Below are 15,490 nucleotides of genomic sequence, written 5' to 3'. Positions count from 1 at the left end.
AGTGTGCCTACCTACTACAGCCTGGTGCTCAAGGGCACTGGCTCTAGAGCCAGATGGATCTAGGTTGAAAACACTAGCTGTAAGAACCATGAGTGTCTCAGTGAGAAACAGCAATGGTAACAGAATTAGTGTGGGGCGATTCACTAGTACAATGAATATAAAGAGCTCATCAGAGAGTAAGAGCTCACGTCCCTTCTGCCATTAGTACGAAGCATTTAAAATTACTTAAGGCAAAGCAATCAAAACTTACATTTTACAAGAATAATTACTCACAAAATTATTTTAAAGTCAATATTTACCTCACATTGTTTTAGAATCAAGCAAGATCATATATAAAATTATAATTTTTTAATATTATAAAAATTATATAAGCTAGGAATTTTACCCAGAGACAGCATTATATAGTACAAAGAACACAATATTTAAAAGTCAGACAACTCAGAGTTAGGCCAGGTGTAGTGCCTCATGTCTGTAATCCTACCATTCTGGGAGGCTAAGGTGGGAGGATCCTTTGAGCTCAGGAGTTCGAGACCAGGCTGAGCATGAGCTGAGACCCTGTCTTTACTTAAAAAAAAACAAAAAAACCCCCAGAAAAACTAGCCAGGCATTGTGCTAGGTACCTATACACCCAGCTATTCAGGGAGGCTGAGGCAGGAGGATCACTTGAGTTTGTTGTGAGCAAGGCTGATGCCACAGCACTCTAGCCCAGGTGACAGAGTGAGACTCTGTCTTAGAAAAAAGAACGAAAGACTGAGAATTAGGTCCTCACTCTGCCACTTTATGTTATGTGATTTCAGGATGGTGCTGAAACTGCCTCAGCTTTCTCCTCTTCAAAAATATGGTATTATGTGTCAGGATTGTAAAAATTAAAATAGAAAATCTATATAAGAATATTTCATAAAATTAAAGTAGTATGTAATATTAACAAATACAAGTTTTCACATTTGCTGCATGAAATGCTATTCATTATAATTAAATTTGTCAAATTTGACATTTCTGAATATAAATTAACAAAAATAAAGCAATTTTTAAAAACGGAGCCACTAAAACTAAAATCTCTAATGTCTTTACATAAAAGTCAAATGCATATATTCAGAATATTTCCCTAAAGACTTCTACTGAATTTTAGGCAGACTATCTGCACTTCTGAATCTTCCTAATGTTTTTTCTAAACAAGCCAGAGAAATGTGTCACTTATTAAAGTTAGGTCAAAAGGCCTTGCTCAATGTACAATGTTTTAACAAAGACATTCTTGAGTTTTGATAACTGGCATGGTTACTCCTCCCTTCCCTATAAATCTGTGTCTCCTCTAGTCTTGGAAATGAGTACCAGTTATCATATCACCCAGGTACAAAATCTCTTAAGTCTCACCTCTATTGTTTTCAAGTCCCAGTGAGTCTTCCTTTTCAATGTCCATTTTTCCCCTGTCCCTACTGTCATCATAGTTAAGGCTTTCATTACTCTCTGATTGTAATAATAGAACCACCTTCCAACTAACTCCCTTGGTTCTAGTCTCTCCACTCCTCTAATCCACCCTATTCATTAATGCTAAATTAAATAACCTAAAATCCTGCTTTTTATGACATTCCCAATTCAAAGACTTTCCCAAAAGTACAAGATCCTTCCTTATTCTGCTTATAAGCAGAGCCTGGAAGCTAAATAATCAGTCACCAGGAAGTCTAAGAAGTAGCCTTTACGTGCCATAGGCAAATGACATACCACCACTGAAGCCCTGGCACAGAAAGGTTAAACTTAAGTTCCATCAAAATGTAAATATAGGTCACAACATTAACAGAGATCCAAATTTAAAAAGAAGCAAAACTCAGACTTTCTGAAAAAAATTTCTTTAAAATGCACAAGTAGTTATTAGAATTGATACCTGCAACAAATAATGGAAAAGTATTTCTTAAAAATAGGAGGAAATCTACCTGGTAAAGGCAGGCTGCTGTTCCGAGGAAAAATGCAATGATGTAATTAAAATCTTCACCATCCCTCTGTAAAAAACCAAAATGAAAGGTTATTCTTGGACTTTGGGCAAGATGGCGGCCGAGTAACAGCTTCCTTGCATCTGGGCACCATGAGTCTGGGGAGATAGAACTCCAGGCATCTCTGGCTGGTGGGATCTGCCTATCATCACCCCTGTGAGGATACAGGGAGTCAGCAAGAGACTTCTGGACCCCAAGAGGACTAAAACAGTGGAAAAACAGCAAGTGGTCACGCGTGTTCAATTGGTCTAAACCCGCCCGCAACTCTAAGTTTAATAGCAGTGAGACTGCAAACCGGAAAGGCCTTACCTGTGAACTGTTTTGGTATCTTTGGACTTGGCACTCAGTTGAACTGCCTTGGGGAGAGCCTGAGCAGGAGTGTGGTGAACTTCGGCCGTTGTCTAGGGCCCCAGTCGGAGCCGCTGAGCCAGACAGAACTAATAGTGTTTGGCTTTGGGCCACAGGGAGCCATTGTGAGTGATCTGCCCCGGCAAGCTCCACCCTCAGGGTCGCAGAGCTAGAATCAGGGTGGGAACTGGTAACCTAGCAACTGAGTAGCCTAAGGGTGGGGTCTGAGCTGCCTTGCAGCCCTAACCCTCAGGGGCAGAGTGAGACTGGTTTTGGCACACTGGGTAAGTGGATAGCCACTTCAGCAGTCATTCCAGTGACAAGCACTTTCCTAGGAAAGCTTCTGCTCAGCAAGTTTACAAGTTCAAAGTGCCTTTTAAGTAGGCTGAAGAGAGATTTAGGGTGTCTACCTGCTGGGGTTTGAGAAATCAGCAGCCTCCAGTTGTATTAGAACTGTGATTAACATCTCAAACCCCAGAAGACCATGTGTTGTCCAGACAATATTCAACAACATATACATACTGCTTTGTTTTTGGTTGTGGTTTTTTTTTTTTTGGTTTGGTTGTTTTTTTGTTTATTTTGATGTTGTTGATGTTGTTTTGTTTTTTAATTTCAACCTTTTCCGTACAGATCTTTTTTCTTTCTCAATTTTTCTAGTTTAATTATAATTTCCCATTGCTGCCTTTTTCAATAACTAGAACTTCATTTTTGCTAGTGTTTCTACCGCTATTATTTGGTTTTTCACCCAATTTTACCCCGTAAAGTTTTCTGTTTGCTTGTTTTGGTTTGATTTATAGCATTTTTTTCTTTCCTCTCTACTTGGTGGTGGTGGGGTACTATGTCTGATCAGGTTAGCAAAGAGCTGCTGACCTCAAGGGAACCACCCAACTGGGCACCCCCAGAAGGTGGTTTTTTTTTTTAAGGTTCTGTCAAAGTACCCTACTGTACACCTATATTGCTCCTTCTTTCTGTGCCTCTCTTCTTTTTGTCAATATTCCTTTTACCCACCCGCTCTCCTTTCTCTATTTTTTTTTTTTCTCTTATCGCCTGGTCCTCCTTTCTTTCATCCCTTTCTTGCTCTTTAACCTTCTCACCCTTCTGTTCCTGTACCAAAAGGACTCATCGAACCCTTGGTCCACAGGCATGAGAACTTAAAGAGCAAGAGGAAGTGAAAGGAAAATTAGGGCAAGGAAACAGATAAAAGAAATCACTCATGAGGAAGAATTAGCAGAAAACTCCAGGCAACATGAAGAACCAGTCCAGAACAACCCTGCCAAGGGACCATGAGGAAGCTACTGCAGAGGATTCCACCTATAAAGAAATGTTAGGAATGACAGGGAATTTAGAATACACATGTTGAAAACAATGAAAGAAATGATGGAAACAATGAAGGAAACTGCTAATAAAGTGGAAAATAACCAAAAGGAAATTCAAAAACAGAATCAAATAAGAGATAAACGATATGAAGAATATAAAAAGGATATAGCAGAGCTGAAGGAACTGAAACAGTCAATTAGGGAACTTAAAGATGCAATGGAAAGTATCAGCAACAGGTTAGACCACGCAGAAGAAAGAATTTCAGAGGTAGAAGACAAAGTTCTTGAGATAACTCAGATAGTAAAAGAGGCAGAAAAGAAGAGAGAGAAAGCAGAATGTTCACTGTCAGAATTATGGGACTTTATGAAGCGTTCCAACATACGAGTTATAGGAATCCCAGAAGGGGAAGAAGAATGCCCCAGAGGAATGGAAGCCATACTAGAGAATATTATAAAAGAAAATTTCCCAAATATCACCAAAGATTCTGACACACTGCTTTCAGAGGGATATCGGACCCCAGGTCACCTCAACTCTAACTGAGCTTCTCCAAGACACATTGTGATGAACCTGTCCAAAGTCAAGACAAAAGAAAAGATTCTGCAAACTGCCAGGAGTAAGCGTCAATTGACCTACAGGGGCAAATCCATCAGAGTGACCACAGACTTCTCTAATGAAACTTTCCAAGCAAGAAGACAATGGTCATCTACCTTTAATCTACTTAAACAGAACAATTTCCAGCCCAGAATTCTGTACCCTGCTAAGCTAAGCTTCAAAATTGACGGAGAAATCAAATCATTTACGGATATACAAACATTAAGGAAATTCGCCACAACAAGACCAGCTCTACAGGAAATACTTCAACCTGTTCTGCACACTGACCACCACAATGGATCAGCAGAAAAGTAAGAACTCAGAAATTAAAGAACAGAACCTAACCTCCACACTGACGCAAAAGATAAAACTAAGCAATGGACTCTCACCAAATAAGACAAATAGAATACTACCACACTTATCAATTATCTCAATAAATGTTAATGGCTTGAATTCCCCACTGAAGAGACATAGATTGGCTGACTGGATTAAAAAACACAAGCCATCCATTTGCTGTCTGTAAGAAACACACCTGGCTTTAAAAGACAAATTAAAGCTACAAGTCAAGGGTTGGAAGACAATTTTTCAGGCAAATAGAATTCAGAAGAAAAGAGGAGTTGCAATCTTATTTTCAAATACATGTGGATTTAAAGCAACTAAAGTCAAAAAAGACAAAGATGTTCACTTTATATTGATCATGGGAAAAAATACAACAAGAAGATACTTCAATTCTTAATATTTATGCACCCAATATAAATGCTCCCAGATTTTTGAAACAGACCTTACTCAGTCTGAGCAATATGATACCTGATAATACCATCATAACAGGGGACTTTAACACTCCTCTTACAGAGCTGGACAGATCCTCTAAACAGAAATTAAACAAACATATAAGAGATTTAAATGAGATCCTAGAACAACTGTGCTTGATAGACGCATATAGAACACTCCATCCCAAAGATAAAGAATATACATTCTTCTCATCACCCCATGGAACATTCTCCAAAATTGATCATATCCTGGGACACAAAACAAATATCAACAGAATCAAAAGAACTGAAATTTTACCTTGTATCTTCTCAGACCATAAGGCACTAAAGGTGGAACTCAACTCTAACAAAAATGCTCGACCCCACCCAAAGGCATGGAAATTAATCAATCTTCTGTTGAATAACAGATGGATGCAGGAAGAAATAAAACAGGAAATCATTAACTTCCTTGAGCATAACAACAATGAAGACACAAGCTACTAAAACCTGTGGGATACTGCAAAAGCAGTTTTGAGAGGAAAATTCATCGCTTTAGATGCCTACATTCGAAAAACAGAGAGCGCATCAACAATCTCACAAGCCATCTTATGGAATTGGAAAAAGAAGAACAATCTAAGCCTAAACTCAGTAGAAGAAAAGAAATATCCAAAATCAAATCAGAGATCAATGAAATTGACAACAAAAGAATCACTCAGAAAATTAATGTAACAAGGAGTTGGTTTTTTGAAAAAATAAATAAAATAGATAAACCATTGGCCAGACTAACGAGGAATAGAAAAGTAAAATCTCTAGTAACCTCAATCAGAAATGATAAAGGGGAAATAACAACTGATCCCACAGAGATACAAGAGATCATCTCTGAATACTACTAGAAACTATGCCCAGAAATTTGACAATGTGAAGGAAATGGATCAATATTTGGAATCACACCCTCTCCCTAGACTTTGCCAGGAAGAAATAGAGCTGCTGAACAGACCAATTTCAAGCACTGAGATCAAAGAAACAATAAAAAATCTTCCAACCAAAAAATGTCCTGGTTCAGATGGCTTCACACCAGAATTCTATCAAACCTTCAAGGAAGAGCTTATTCCTGTACTGCAGAAATTATTCCAAAAAATTGAGGTAGAAGGAATCTTCCCCAAAACATTCTATGAAGCAAACATCACCCTGATACCAAAACCAGGAAAAGACCCAAACAAAAAGGAGAATTTCAGACCAATCTCACTCATGAATAGATGCAAAAATTCTCAACAAAATCCTAGCCAATAGATTACAGCTTATCATCAAAAAAGTCATTCATCGTGATCAAGTAGGCTTCATCCCAGGGATGCAAGGCTGGTTTAACATACGCAAGTCCATAAACGTTATCCACCATATTAACAGAGGCAAAAATAAAGATCACATGATCCTCTGAATAGATGCAGAAAAAGCATTTGATAAAATCCAGCATTCTTTTCTAATTAGAACACTGAAGAGTATAGGCATAGGTGGCAAATTTCTAAAACTGATTAAAGCTATCTATGACAAACCCACAGCCAATATTTTACTGAATGGAGTAAAACTGAAAGGTTTTCCTCTTAGAACTGGAACCAGACAAGGTTGTCCTCTGTCACCTTTACTATTCAACCTAGTGCTGGAAGTTCTAGCAATACAATTAGGCAAGACAAGGAAATAAAGGGAATCCAAATGGGAGCAGAGAAGGTCAAACTCTCCCTCTTTGCTGACGACATGATCTTATACTTAGAGAACCCCAAAGACTCAACCACAAGACTCCTAGAAGTCATCAAAAAATACAGTAATGTTTCAGGATATAAAATCAATGTCCACAAGTCAGTAGCCTTTGTATACACCAATAACAGTCAAGATGAGAAGCTAATTAAGGACACAACTCCCTTCACCATAGTTTCAAAGAAAATGAAATACCTAGGAACATACCTAATGAAGGAGGCGAAGGACCTCTATATAGAAAACTATGAAATCCTCAGAAAGGAAATAGCAGAGGATATTAACAAATGGAAGAACATACCATGCTCATGGATGGGAAGAATCAACATTGTTAAAATGTCTATACTTCCCAAAGCAATCTACCTATTCAATGCCATTCCTATCAAAATACCAACATCGTACTTTCAAGATTTGGAGAAAATGATTCTGCATTTTGTATGGAACCAGAAAAAACCCTGTATAGCTAAGGCAGTTCTTAGTAATAAAAATAAAGCTGGGGGCATCAGCATACCAGATTTTAATCTGTACTACAAAGCCATAGTGGTCAAGACAGCGTGGTACTGGCACAAAAACAGAGACATAGACACTTGGAATCGAACTGAAAACCAAGAAATGAAACTAACATCTTACAACCACGTAATGTTTGATAAGCCAAACAAGAACATACCTTGGCGGAAAGACTCCCTATTCAATAAATGGTGCTGGAAGAACTGGATGTCTACACGTAAAAGACTGAAAATGGACCCACACCTTTCCCCACTCACAAAAATTGATTCAAGATGGATAAAGGACTTAAATTTAAGGCATGAAACAATAAAAATCCTCCAAGAAAGCATAGGAAAAACACTGGAAGATATTGGCCTGGGGAAAGACTTCATGAAGAAGACTGCCATGGCAATTGCAACAACAAAAATAAACAAATGGGACTTCATTAAACTGAAAAACTTCTGTACAGCTAAGGAGACAATAACCAAAGCAAAGAGACAACCTACACAATGGGAAAGGATATTTGCATATTTTCAATCAGACAAAAGCTTGATAACTAGAATCTATAGAGAACTCAAATTAATCCACATGAAAAAAGCCAACAATCCCATATATCAATGGGCAAGAGACATGAATAGAGCTTTCTCTAAAGATGACAGACGAATGGCTAACAAACACATGAAAAAATGTTCATCATCTCTATATATTAGAGAAATGCAAATCAAAACAACCCTGAGATATCATCTAACCCCAGTGAGAATGGCCCACATCACAAAATCTCAAAACTGCAGATGCTGGCGTGGATGTGGAGAGAAGGGAACACTTTTACACTGCTGGTGGGACTGCAAACTAGTACAACCTTTCTGGAAGGAAGTATGGAGAAACCTCAAAGCACTCAAGCTAGACCTGCCATTTGATCCTGCAATCCCATTACTGGGCATCTACCCAGAAGGAAAAAAGTCCTTTTATCATAAGGACACTTGTACTAGACTGTTTATTGCAGCTCAATTTACAATCGCCAAAATGTGGAAACAGCCTAAATGCCCACCAACCCAGGAATGGATTAACAAGCTGTGGTATATGTATACCATGGAATACTATTCAGCTATTAAAAAAAATGGAGACTTTATATCCTTCGTATTAACCTGGATGGAAGTGGAAGACATTATTCTTAGTAAAGCATCACAAGAATGGAGAAGCATGAATCCTATGTACTCAATTTTGATAGGAGGACAATTAACGTCATTTAAGGTTATGGGGGGGGGGAGGAAAAGCAGAAAGAGGGACGGAGGGAGGGGGGTGGGGTGTTGGTGTGTGTCACACTTTATGGGGGCAAGACATGATTGCAAGAGGGACTTTACCTAACAATTGCAATCAGTGTAACATGGCTTATTGTACCCTCAATGAACCCCCAACAATAAAAAAAAAAAAAAAAAAAAGAAAGGTTATTCTTTTTTTGGTGGAAGTCCATTTCCAAAAAGAATCCATCATGATAGCATACAACAATAATCTGTTCATAAACTGTAAAAATTGTCATAAAGTGTTATACAGGGTGGCCATAAAGTTTGTGTGCAATTTAAATAGGTAACTTTTTTTTGGCTGGGGCTGGGTTTGAACCCATCACCTCTGGCATATGGGACCGGCACCCTACTCCTTGAGCCACAGGCGCCACCCAATAGACAATTATTTTAAGTTGAACATGAACTTTATGGCCACCCCGTATAACCTTTTTTATGAGACCTAAAAGGGACCCAAAGAGTGTGAGGTAGAAGTACAAGTGTTCCTCTATGTCTTGGCCTCCCCCATCAATTTCATTATACCCAGAAGAAGAAAATTACTAAAGAAAAGTTTCCATATAACCTGAAAAACTTCTCTTCCTCTCACTAAAGAAACCATATAAGAATGCGTACTACCCCAGAGGCTGACAAATTTACTCCTGCTTACGAGGGTCACTACTTGATTCAAATAAATGTTGACAATTTTACGATCTAGCGAGTACATTATCTCAAACAAAAAACTGTGAAAACCAAAAGGCTACTGTCCACTAGAGTGTGCTAAATCTCAGTAAGACAAATCAGAAGTAGTCAGTCCTTGTCATATCATGCTATGCTAGAAAAACAGCCACCCAGAGGAGAAACAGATAGATTATGCATAGAATATTTCTTTGAAAAGAAAACTAATGGAGACATGTGACAACCCATGCTTTCCTGTTTCTTTTTGGTTCCTTTTAAAAATATATCCATGTTTCACAACTTCTTTCAATATTTTTACAAAGCAGAAGCATTATTTTTTTTTTCCTTCTAGGCAGGAATATTAAATTTGGTCCTTTCCTTATGTTAGAGCATGAGTGAGACCCCATCTCTACTAAAAATAGAAAAACTAGCCGGGTGTGTTTTGGTAGGCACCTGTAGTCCCAGCTACTAGGGAGGTTGAGGCAAGAGGATCAGTTGAGCCCAAGAGTTTGAGGTTGCTGTGAGCTATGACACCACCCACTCTACCCAGAGTGACACAGTAAGACCCTGTCTCCAAAAAAAATTAAAGAATAAAAATTAAATTAAGTAAATAAAAAATGGAATGCTTTATATACTGCTGTTTAGTACTTCACATTGTATCATAAACTCAATTCCAAGGGAGTAAATATTCCTCAGCCACAGAATTTGTAACGATTGTATAACCTTTCATTGTGGGGAGATATAACTTTTGTCTTATAATTGGATACTATATTATTTTCTTCTGTAAGTATCATTTTGTAATCATTTTAATTCCCCCCCCCACCCCCCGAACTATTTTTTTGCATTTTTTGGCCGGGGCTGGGTTTGAACCAGCCACCTCTGGCATAATGGGGCCGCGCCCTACCCCTTTGAACCACAGGCGCCACCCTCCTCCTGGAACTCTTCAGAGAATGTTTTTGAAGTCAGCCAGACCTGGGTTCAAATCTTTACTTATGATCTCTAATGTTATCATTTGAAAAATTAAAGTTGTAGAGATTAAATAACATTTACAAATACAAAGAAAAGTAACTAGTATACAATAAGTACTGATAAACATTCACCAACTCTTCTTTCCCTGGAGTAACTGTCTGCATCATTCATCTGGTAATTAGATTACCTCTTCATATTATTTAAACCCTCTAGTATGTTGGCCTTATCCTCTCAATTAGATCTGAATCTTTCTTGAAGGCAGAAAATAATCTTTTTTTTTTTTTTTGTGGTTTTTTTTTGGCCAGGGCTGGGTTTGAACCCGCCACCTCCGGCATATGGGACCAGCGCCCTACTCCTTTAGCCACAGGTGCCTCCCGGCAGAAAATAATCTTAATATTTGCATGCAGCTGTGCACATAGTAGGAATTCAACAAATGCATGCTGAGTTGAGCTTTGATGAGATGGGTTTCTACTTGATAAAGACTCTAATAAACATATTCTCCATTCCATAAATACTCATTAAACATTTACAAACCAGGTACTGTGTTACTACACAAGGACAGAAAGCAAGTAAGTCCATACCAACTTAAGGAGCTCACTCTCTAATTAAAAAGACAGATACATAAATCAGTAATTCCTACCTAAAATAAGATGTGGGTTCAGGATACTAAAGGGGCCCACTGGAGACACATCTTATTCTGCCTGGAGAAAAGAAGGGTCAGGGGAAGGTTTCCCACAGGAAGTAAAACTTAACTTGGGTCTTGAAGGGTCAACTGGCAAAGTAGACAAGGTAGGAAGAAAACTGTGGGCAAATGGAGTACATATGCAGTCTCAAGGACGGGGGAAGCTAAGATGACTCCCAAGGTTTATTTCTTGTTTAGGCAACATCTCAATGACACCATGCACTAAGCTGAGAATATAGGAGAAAAAGTAATTTGAGAGCAGAAAGTATTGAGTTCATTGTAGACATGCTATTTTGGAGGTGCTAGTGGGCCATTCAATAATTACATTTAGTAGATATTTATGTCTACTTCAGGAAAGAGTTTGACCTAGAGATCTAGTCTGGTAATCATCTATTTATTTAGCCAGCAGTTAAATGAAAGCCCTATGACAACCAAGTGTAAGTCTTAATTCTTGACTGGCTCCCACATTGGAGAAAGAAACAAAATCCTATAAAGGACATTTTGGAACAACTATGAAAATGCGAAGAGATTTTACCTAAGCTAATACTGTACAAATTTCAAATTTCTTTGGTGTGATAAAGGTATTGTGATTATGTAAGAGAATGCCTTAAGTCTTTAAGATATACATATTGAATGATTTTGGAATAAGCTATAATGATACCAACAATTTTACTTTCAAATGATTCAGCAAAAAGAGAGAGAGAAAGAGAAAGAAAAAGGCAGGCATATAAATTAATTAATTCTATTGTTCTTTAAACTTTTCCATAAATTTCAATCCTTTCAAAATAAGATGTTATGGGGGAGAGGAAAATACAGATTAAAAAATGCCATGCAACCACTAAAAAGAATGGAATACAGTTAGTTCTATGTACTGATGTGAAATAGTCTCCTATGTATTACCAGACTTAAAAGAAGCAAATCAGTATTAAGTATAGTACTACTGGTATAAAAATAACATTAAAAGAATAAGTAAATACATAAATACATTTATACTGGCATATGCATGTAATCTCTCTAGAAGGGTGTACCGGTGATTAACTCTGGGGAAGAGAAAAGGGAAGAGAAATTACTTTTGGTGAAAATTAATATTAATTTGTGTAGGCTTTGAAATTTACCACGTGCATATTTTACTGTGTGTATGTATGTATGTTTGAACTTTTTTTTCAAAAGCTACTTTGAAAGCATCCAAGAATTTGTAGAATTAGAAGAATACAAAATGAAGAACAGAATACTGAAGAATGTCACTATGCAAGAAGTGGAGGAAGAAAGTTTCTAGGATTAAGAATAGGAAGAAAAAGAAGAAAAAATTTTTTTGAAAACCAGGAAAAATGGCTTCACAGAAATGAAGGGATAAGAGATTGTCAAGAAGAAGAATCTAAATACATTTAATTATTAATAACATTTTATGTGTCTAAGTTTCCCACATAATTTTTTTTTTTTTTAAATTGAACAAGGAGCTATTTTTAAAAGGAAGAACTGAATGACATAAGATGAGGCAAAAAGGGCACATAAGATAAGGGCACTAAAGAATAGCTGCACTATTTGGTAATCAGAAGGGTACTGGTGAGCTTAATGGTGGATATCTGAAAGAATTTACAGGGACAAAAAGAGATCACAGAAGACTAAGAATAAGTAATAAATAAGGTTAGGATGGCAAACAGAAGTGGGAATGGACAGAGGTGGGGACAGAGGCAGGGGGGAAGGCAGCCGTTGGGGCAAGGGGGAAGACAGAAGCAAGGAGTTAAAATTTTTTTTTAGCTGGGCATTGTGGCAGAAGCCTGTAGTCCCAGCTACTTGGGAGGCTGAGGCAAGGGGATCATTAGAATCCAAGAGTTTGAGGTTGCTATGAGCTATGACCCTGTGGCACTCCATTGAGGGTGACAAAGTGAGATTTTGTCAAAAAAAAAAAACAAAAGAAAAAAATTTTTTTAAATGTCATTATTCACCTTTGGGGGATGCTAACATACCAGTGTATTGCTTTGATAACTAACAAATAAAGGGAAATAATTTTTTTTTTTTTTTTTTGAGACAGAGCCTCAAGCTGTCACCCTGGGTAGAGTGCCGTAGCGTCATAGCTCATAGCAACCTCAAACTCTTGGGCTTAAGCGATTTTCCTGCCTCCGCCTCCCAAGTAGCTGGGACTACAGGCGCCCACCACAATGCCTGGATATTTTTTGGTTGCAGCCGTCATTGTTGTTTGGTGGGCCCGGGCTGGATTTGAACCCGCCAGCTCAGGTGTATGTGGCTGGCGCCTTAGCCGCTTGAGCCACAGGCGCTGTGCTGGGAAAGAATATTTTTTAAAGGTGAGGGTGAAAGTAAACAAAAGCCTCACACAGTAGCCATAAAATGTATTAGAAGGGCATTATTAAAATGTTTATAATAATTAGGAAACACTTCAATATTAAATAAGGGAATACAATAGTAAATAGAGATAATATACATACGTGTTTTGTATAGATAAATACATGTATCAGAGAAAATCTGAAAAATCAGAGATGATTTTTATTTTCTTGTCACACATTTTCCCCAATTCACTAATAATGAATTAGTATATAATCAGAACAAATATTTTATTTCTTTTGAAAGAAAGCAACATATTATTGATACTGTGACACTAAATAAATTTTAAACCTTCAGTTGAGCTTCAACAGGGATATAATTTCTTTAAAAGGTATTAACAATACTATGGAAATAAAGAAGACAAGAAATTAAAGTGAGTTGATTACTTCTGCTTTGTAAAACAATTTTACCAACAATTTTAGAATCAGAAACCTTAGGATGTTAGTGCTGAAGTGGTCTTTGGGCTTAGGAAGTATAAAACTTTCATCTTGCAGAATTGGAAGATGAGATCCAAGAAGGTAAAGAAATGCATTTAAGGTCACAAAGTTAGTTGCTGTAGATGGAACCCAGGTATCCTTACTTCCAGGCTGGCATTTCTACTGCTCAGTTTTATTCTTTCCCATCTTGGAGGTAGCAGGTGAAAAGCTAAGAAGCCAGATACTAAGGAGAAGAAACCTGAAGCCAAGCCAGCTGATGCCAGTGGCAAGGCTAAAAAGGGTAACCACAAGGATAAAAAGCCCAAGATGGGGAAGCTCCACTGCAGCTAAAATTCTGTCCCCATCAGAGAAACTAGCGGATGGTCCTGATATGCCATGTATTCCAGAAAGGCCGGTACAAAATCCAAGACTGAAAAGAAAAAGAAGGTTCTTGTCACTATTACAAAATCAGCTGTTAGTGACAAGAATGGTGACACTTGGGTGACTAAATGTCACAAAATGTCTAGATATTATTTTACTGAAGATGTGCCTTGAAAGCTGCTGAACCATAGCAAACAGCTGTGCAGTCAGCCTGTGAGAGAACCTTGAACCAGCATCCCTACTAGACCCTCTGACGATCCCTCACTGGGTGCCACGGAGGCTAGAAGCAGCTGGGCAACAGCTTGTTACTTGTGACCAGACCTCTGGTCTTCAATCAGGTTCCTCCGTGAAGTATACACTAAAAATCTGTCATCACCACCTCCACAGAAGTGTGCAAATCCGAAAACATCTTGTGGATGCTCACTTCAAGAACAAGCTGCAGAAGCCCAGACACCAAGGTGAACAAGAGAAATATAAGATTACAGAGCAGCGCAAGGCTGATCAGAAAGCTGTGGACTTGCTAATTTTACCAAAAATCAAAGCTGTTCCTCAGCATTGGGACTGCCTGCAATCTGTGTCTGCTCTGATAAATGCAGCTTACCTCCACAAATTGTGTTCTATATTTCTTACAAAGAACTTAATTAAATAACCAATACACTTTAAAAAAATAAAAAAGACCCAATGTTTTTCCTAGTGTACCATGTGCAAATTATTTCTAGGTTGGCATCAGCCTAATTAATATCCTTGTTTCCAGGTTGATTCTTGAAACATACAATACAAGCCTATGGGATAAAAAGCTTATGCATTTATGAGGTATCAAGTCATAATAAATTTATTAACATCTCTAAACTTAGAACAAAGTTAGGAAGTGAGGGGAAATAATCTAAATTTATATATTACTATGAACACCAAATCAGATTTACCAACTTAACAAAAACTATACATATCCTAAACCTCACCAGTTTAAACTTAGATATTAAAGAAAAACTTCAGTGCTACCTATTTGAATAAATCCATCCCTAGCACCCTATGAGGCAGTTACTAACTTAGAAGAAACACACTTGTTCTGAACCTTCAAACAACCTTAACTATATGCAAGAATGTTGATTTATGTGGGTCCTCAAATTTAAATGTGCCTCAAGCACAAAGTTACACACTAAAGATAAATGTAGCAATCATTTTTAGCATTCTAAAAGAGTATTTAGAATTCATGGCCTTAAAAAAGTAAACTTTATATTAATATCTATGTATTACTCACACTCAGGATATATACTACATATTTTTAGCTAGATCTAAAATTATGATCCTCAAATAAATCCTTTGCTCTTAAATCAAGTGTTTGAGAAATGGTGAGGCCACTTAATCTGGATATGCCTATCTTCCTCCTAAATCACTACCACGATGTGAATAACTCCACCACAGGTAACTTCAAAATAAACAAATGTGTAAGTCCTGTGTCCTGGGATTTGCACCCACGTCTACAGAGCTGACTACCTCAGAAAGATCTACTTTTATAGACCAAAAAGTA

General features: G+C 37.6%; 1 protein-coding gene across 3 annotated transcripts in view; it reads right to left on the bottom strand.

Annotated features, from left to right (window-relative positions):
* SEC22A (SEC22 homolog A, vesicle trafficking protein) overlaps nucleotides 1-15,490 on the bottom strand; it is an 82,528-nt gene that overhangs the window by 16,729 nt on the left and 50,309 nt on the right. For 2 of the 3 annotated variants that reach the window (XM_053564430.1, XM_053564432.1), the window contains exon 6: nucleotides 1,929-1,994. The exons of the other annotated variant lie outside the window; for it this stretch is intronic. In XM_053564430.1, coding sequence (XP_053420405.1) covers nucleotides 1,929-1,994 — 66 coding nt within the window. The remainder of the gene's footprint in view (nucleotides 1-1,928; nucleotides 1,995-15,490) is intronic. 3 annotated transcript variants of the gene reach the window in all.

The sequence above is a fragment of the Nycticebus coucang genome, chromosome 16 (genome assembly GCF_027406575.1).
Source record: "Nycticebus coucang isolate mNycCou1 chromosome 16, mNycCou1.pri, whole genome shotgun sequence".
Classification (NCBI taxonomy): domain Eukaryota; kingdom Metazoa; phylum Chordata; class Mammalia; order Primates; family Lorisidae; genus Nycticebus; species Nycticebus coucang.
The sequence above is the reverse complement of the archived record's forward strand: the minus strand, read 5'-3'. Positions and strand labels throughout refer to the sequence as shown.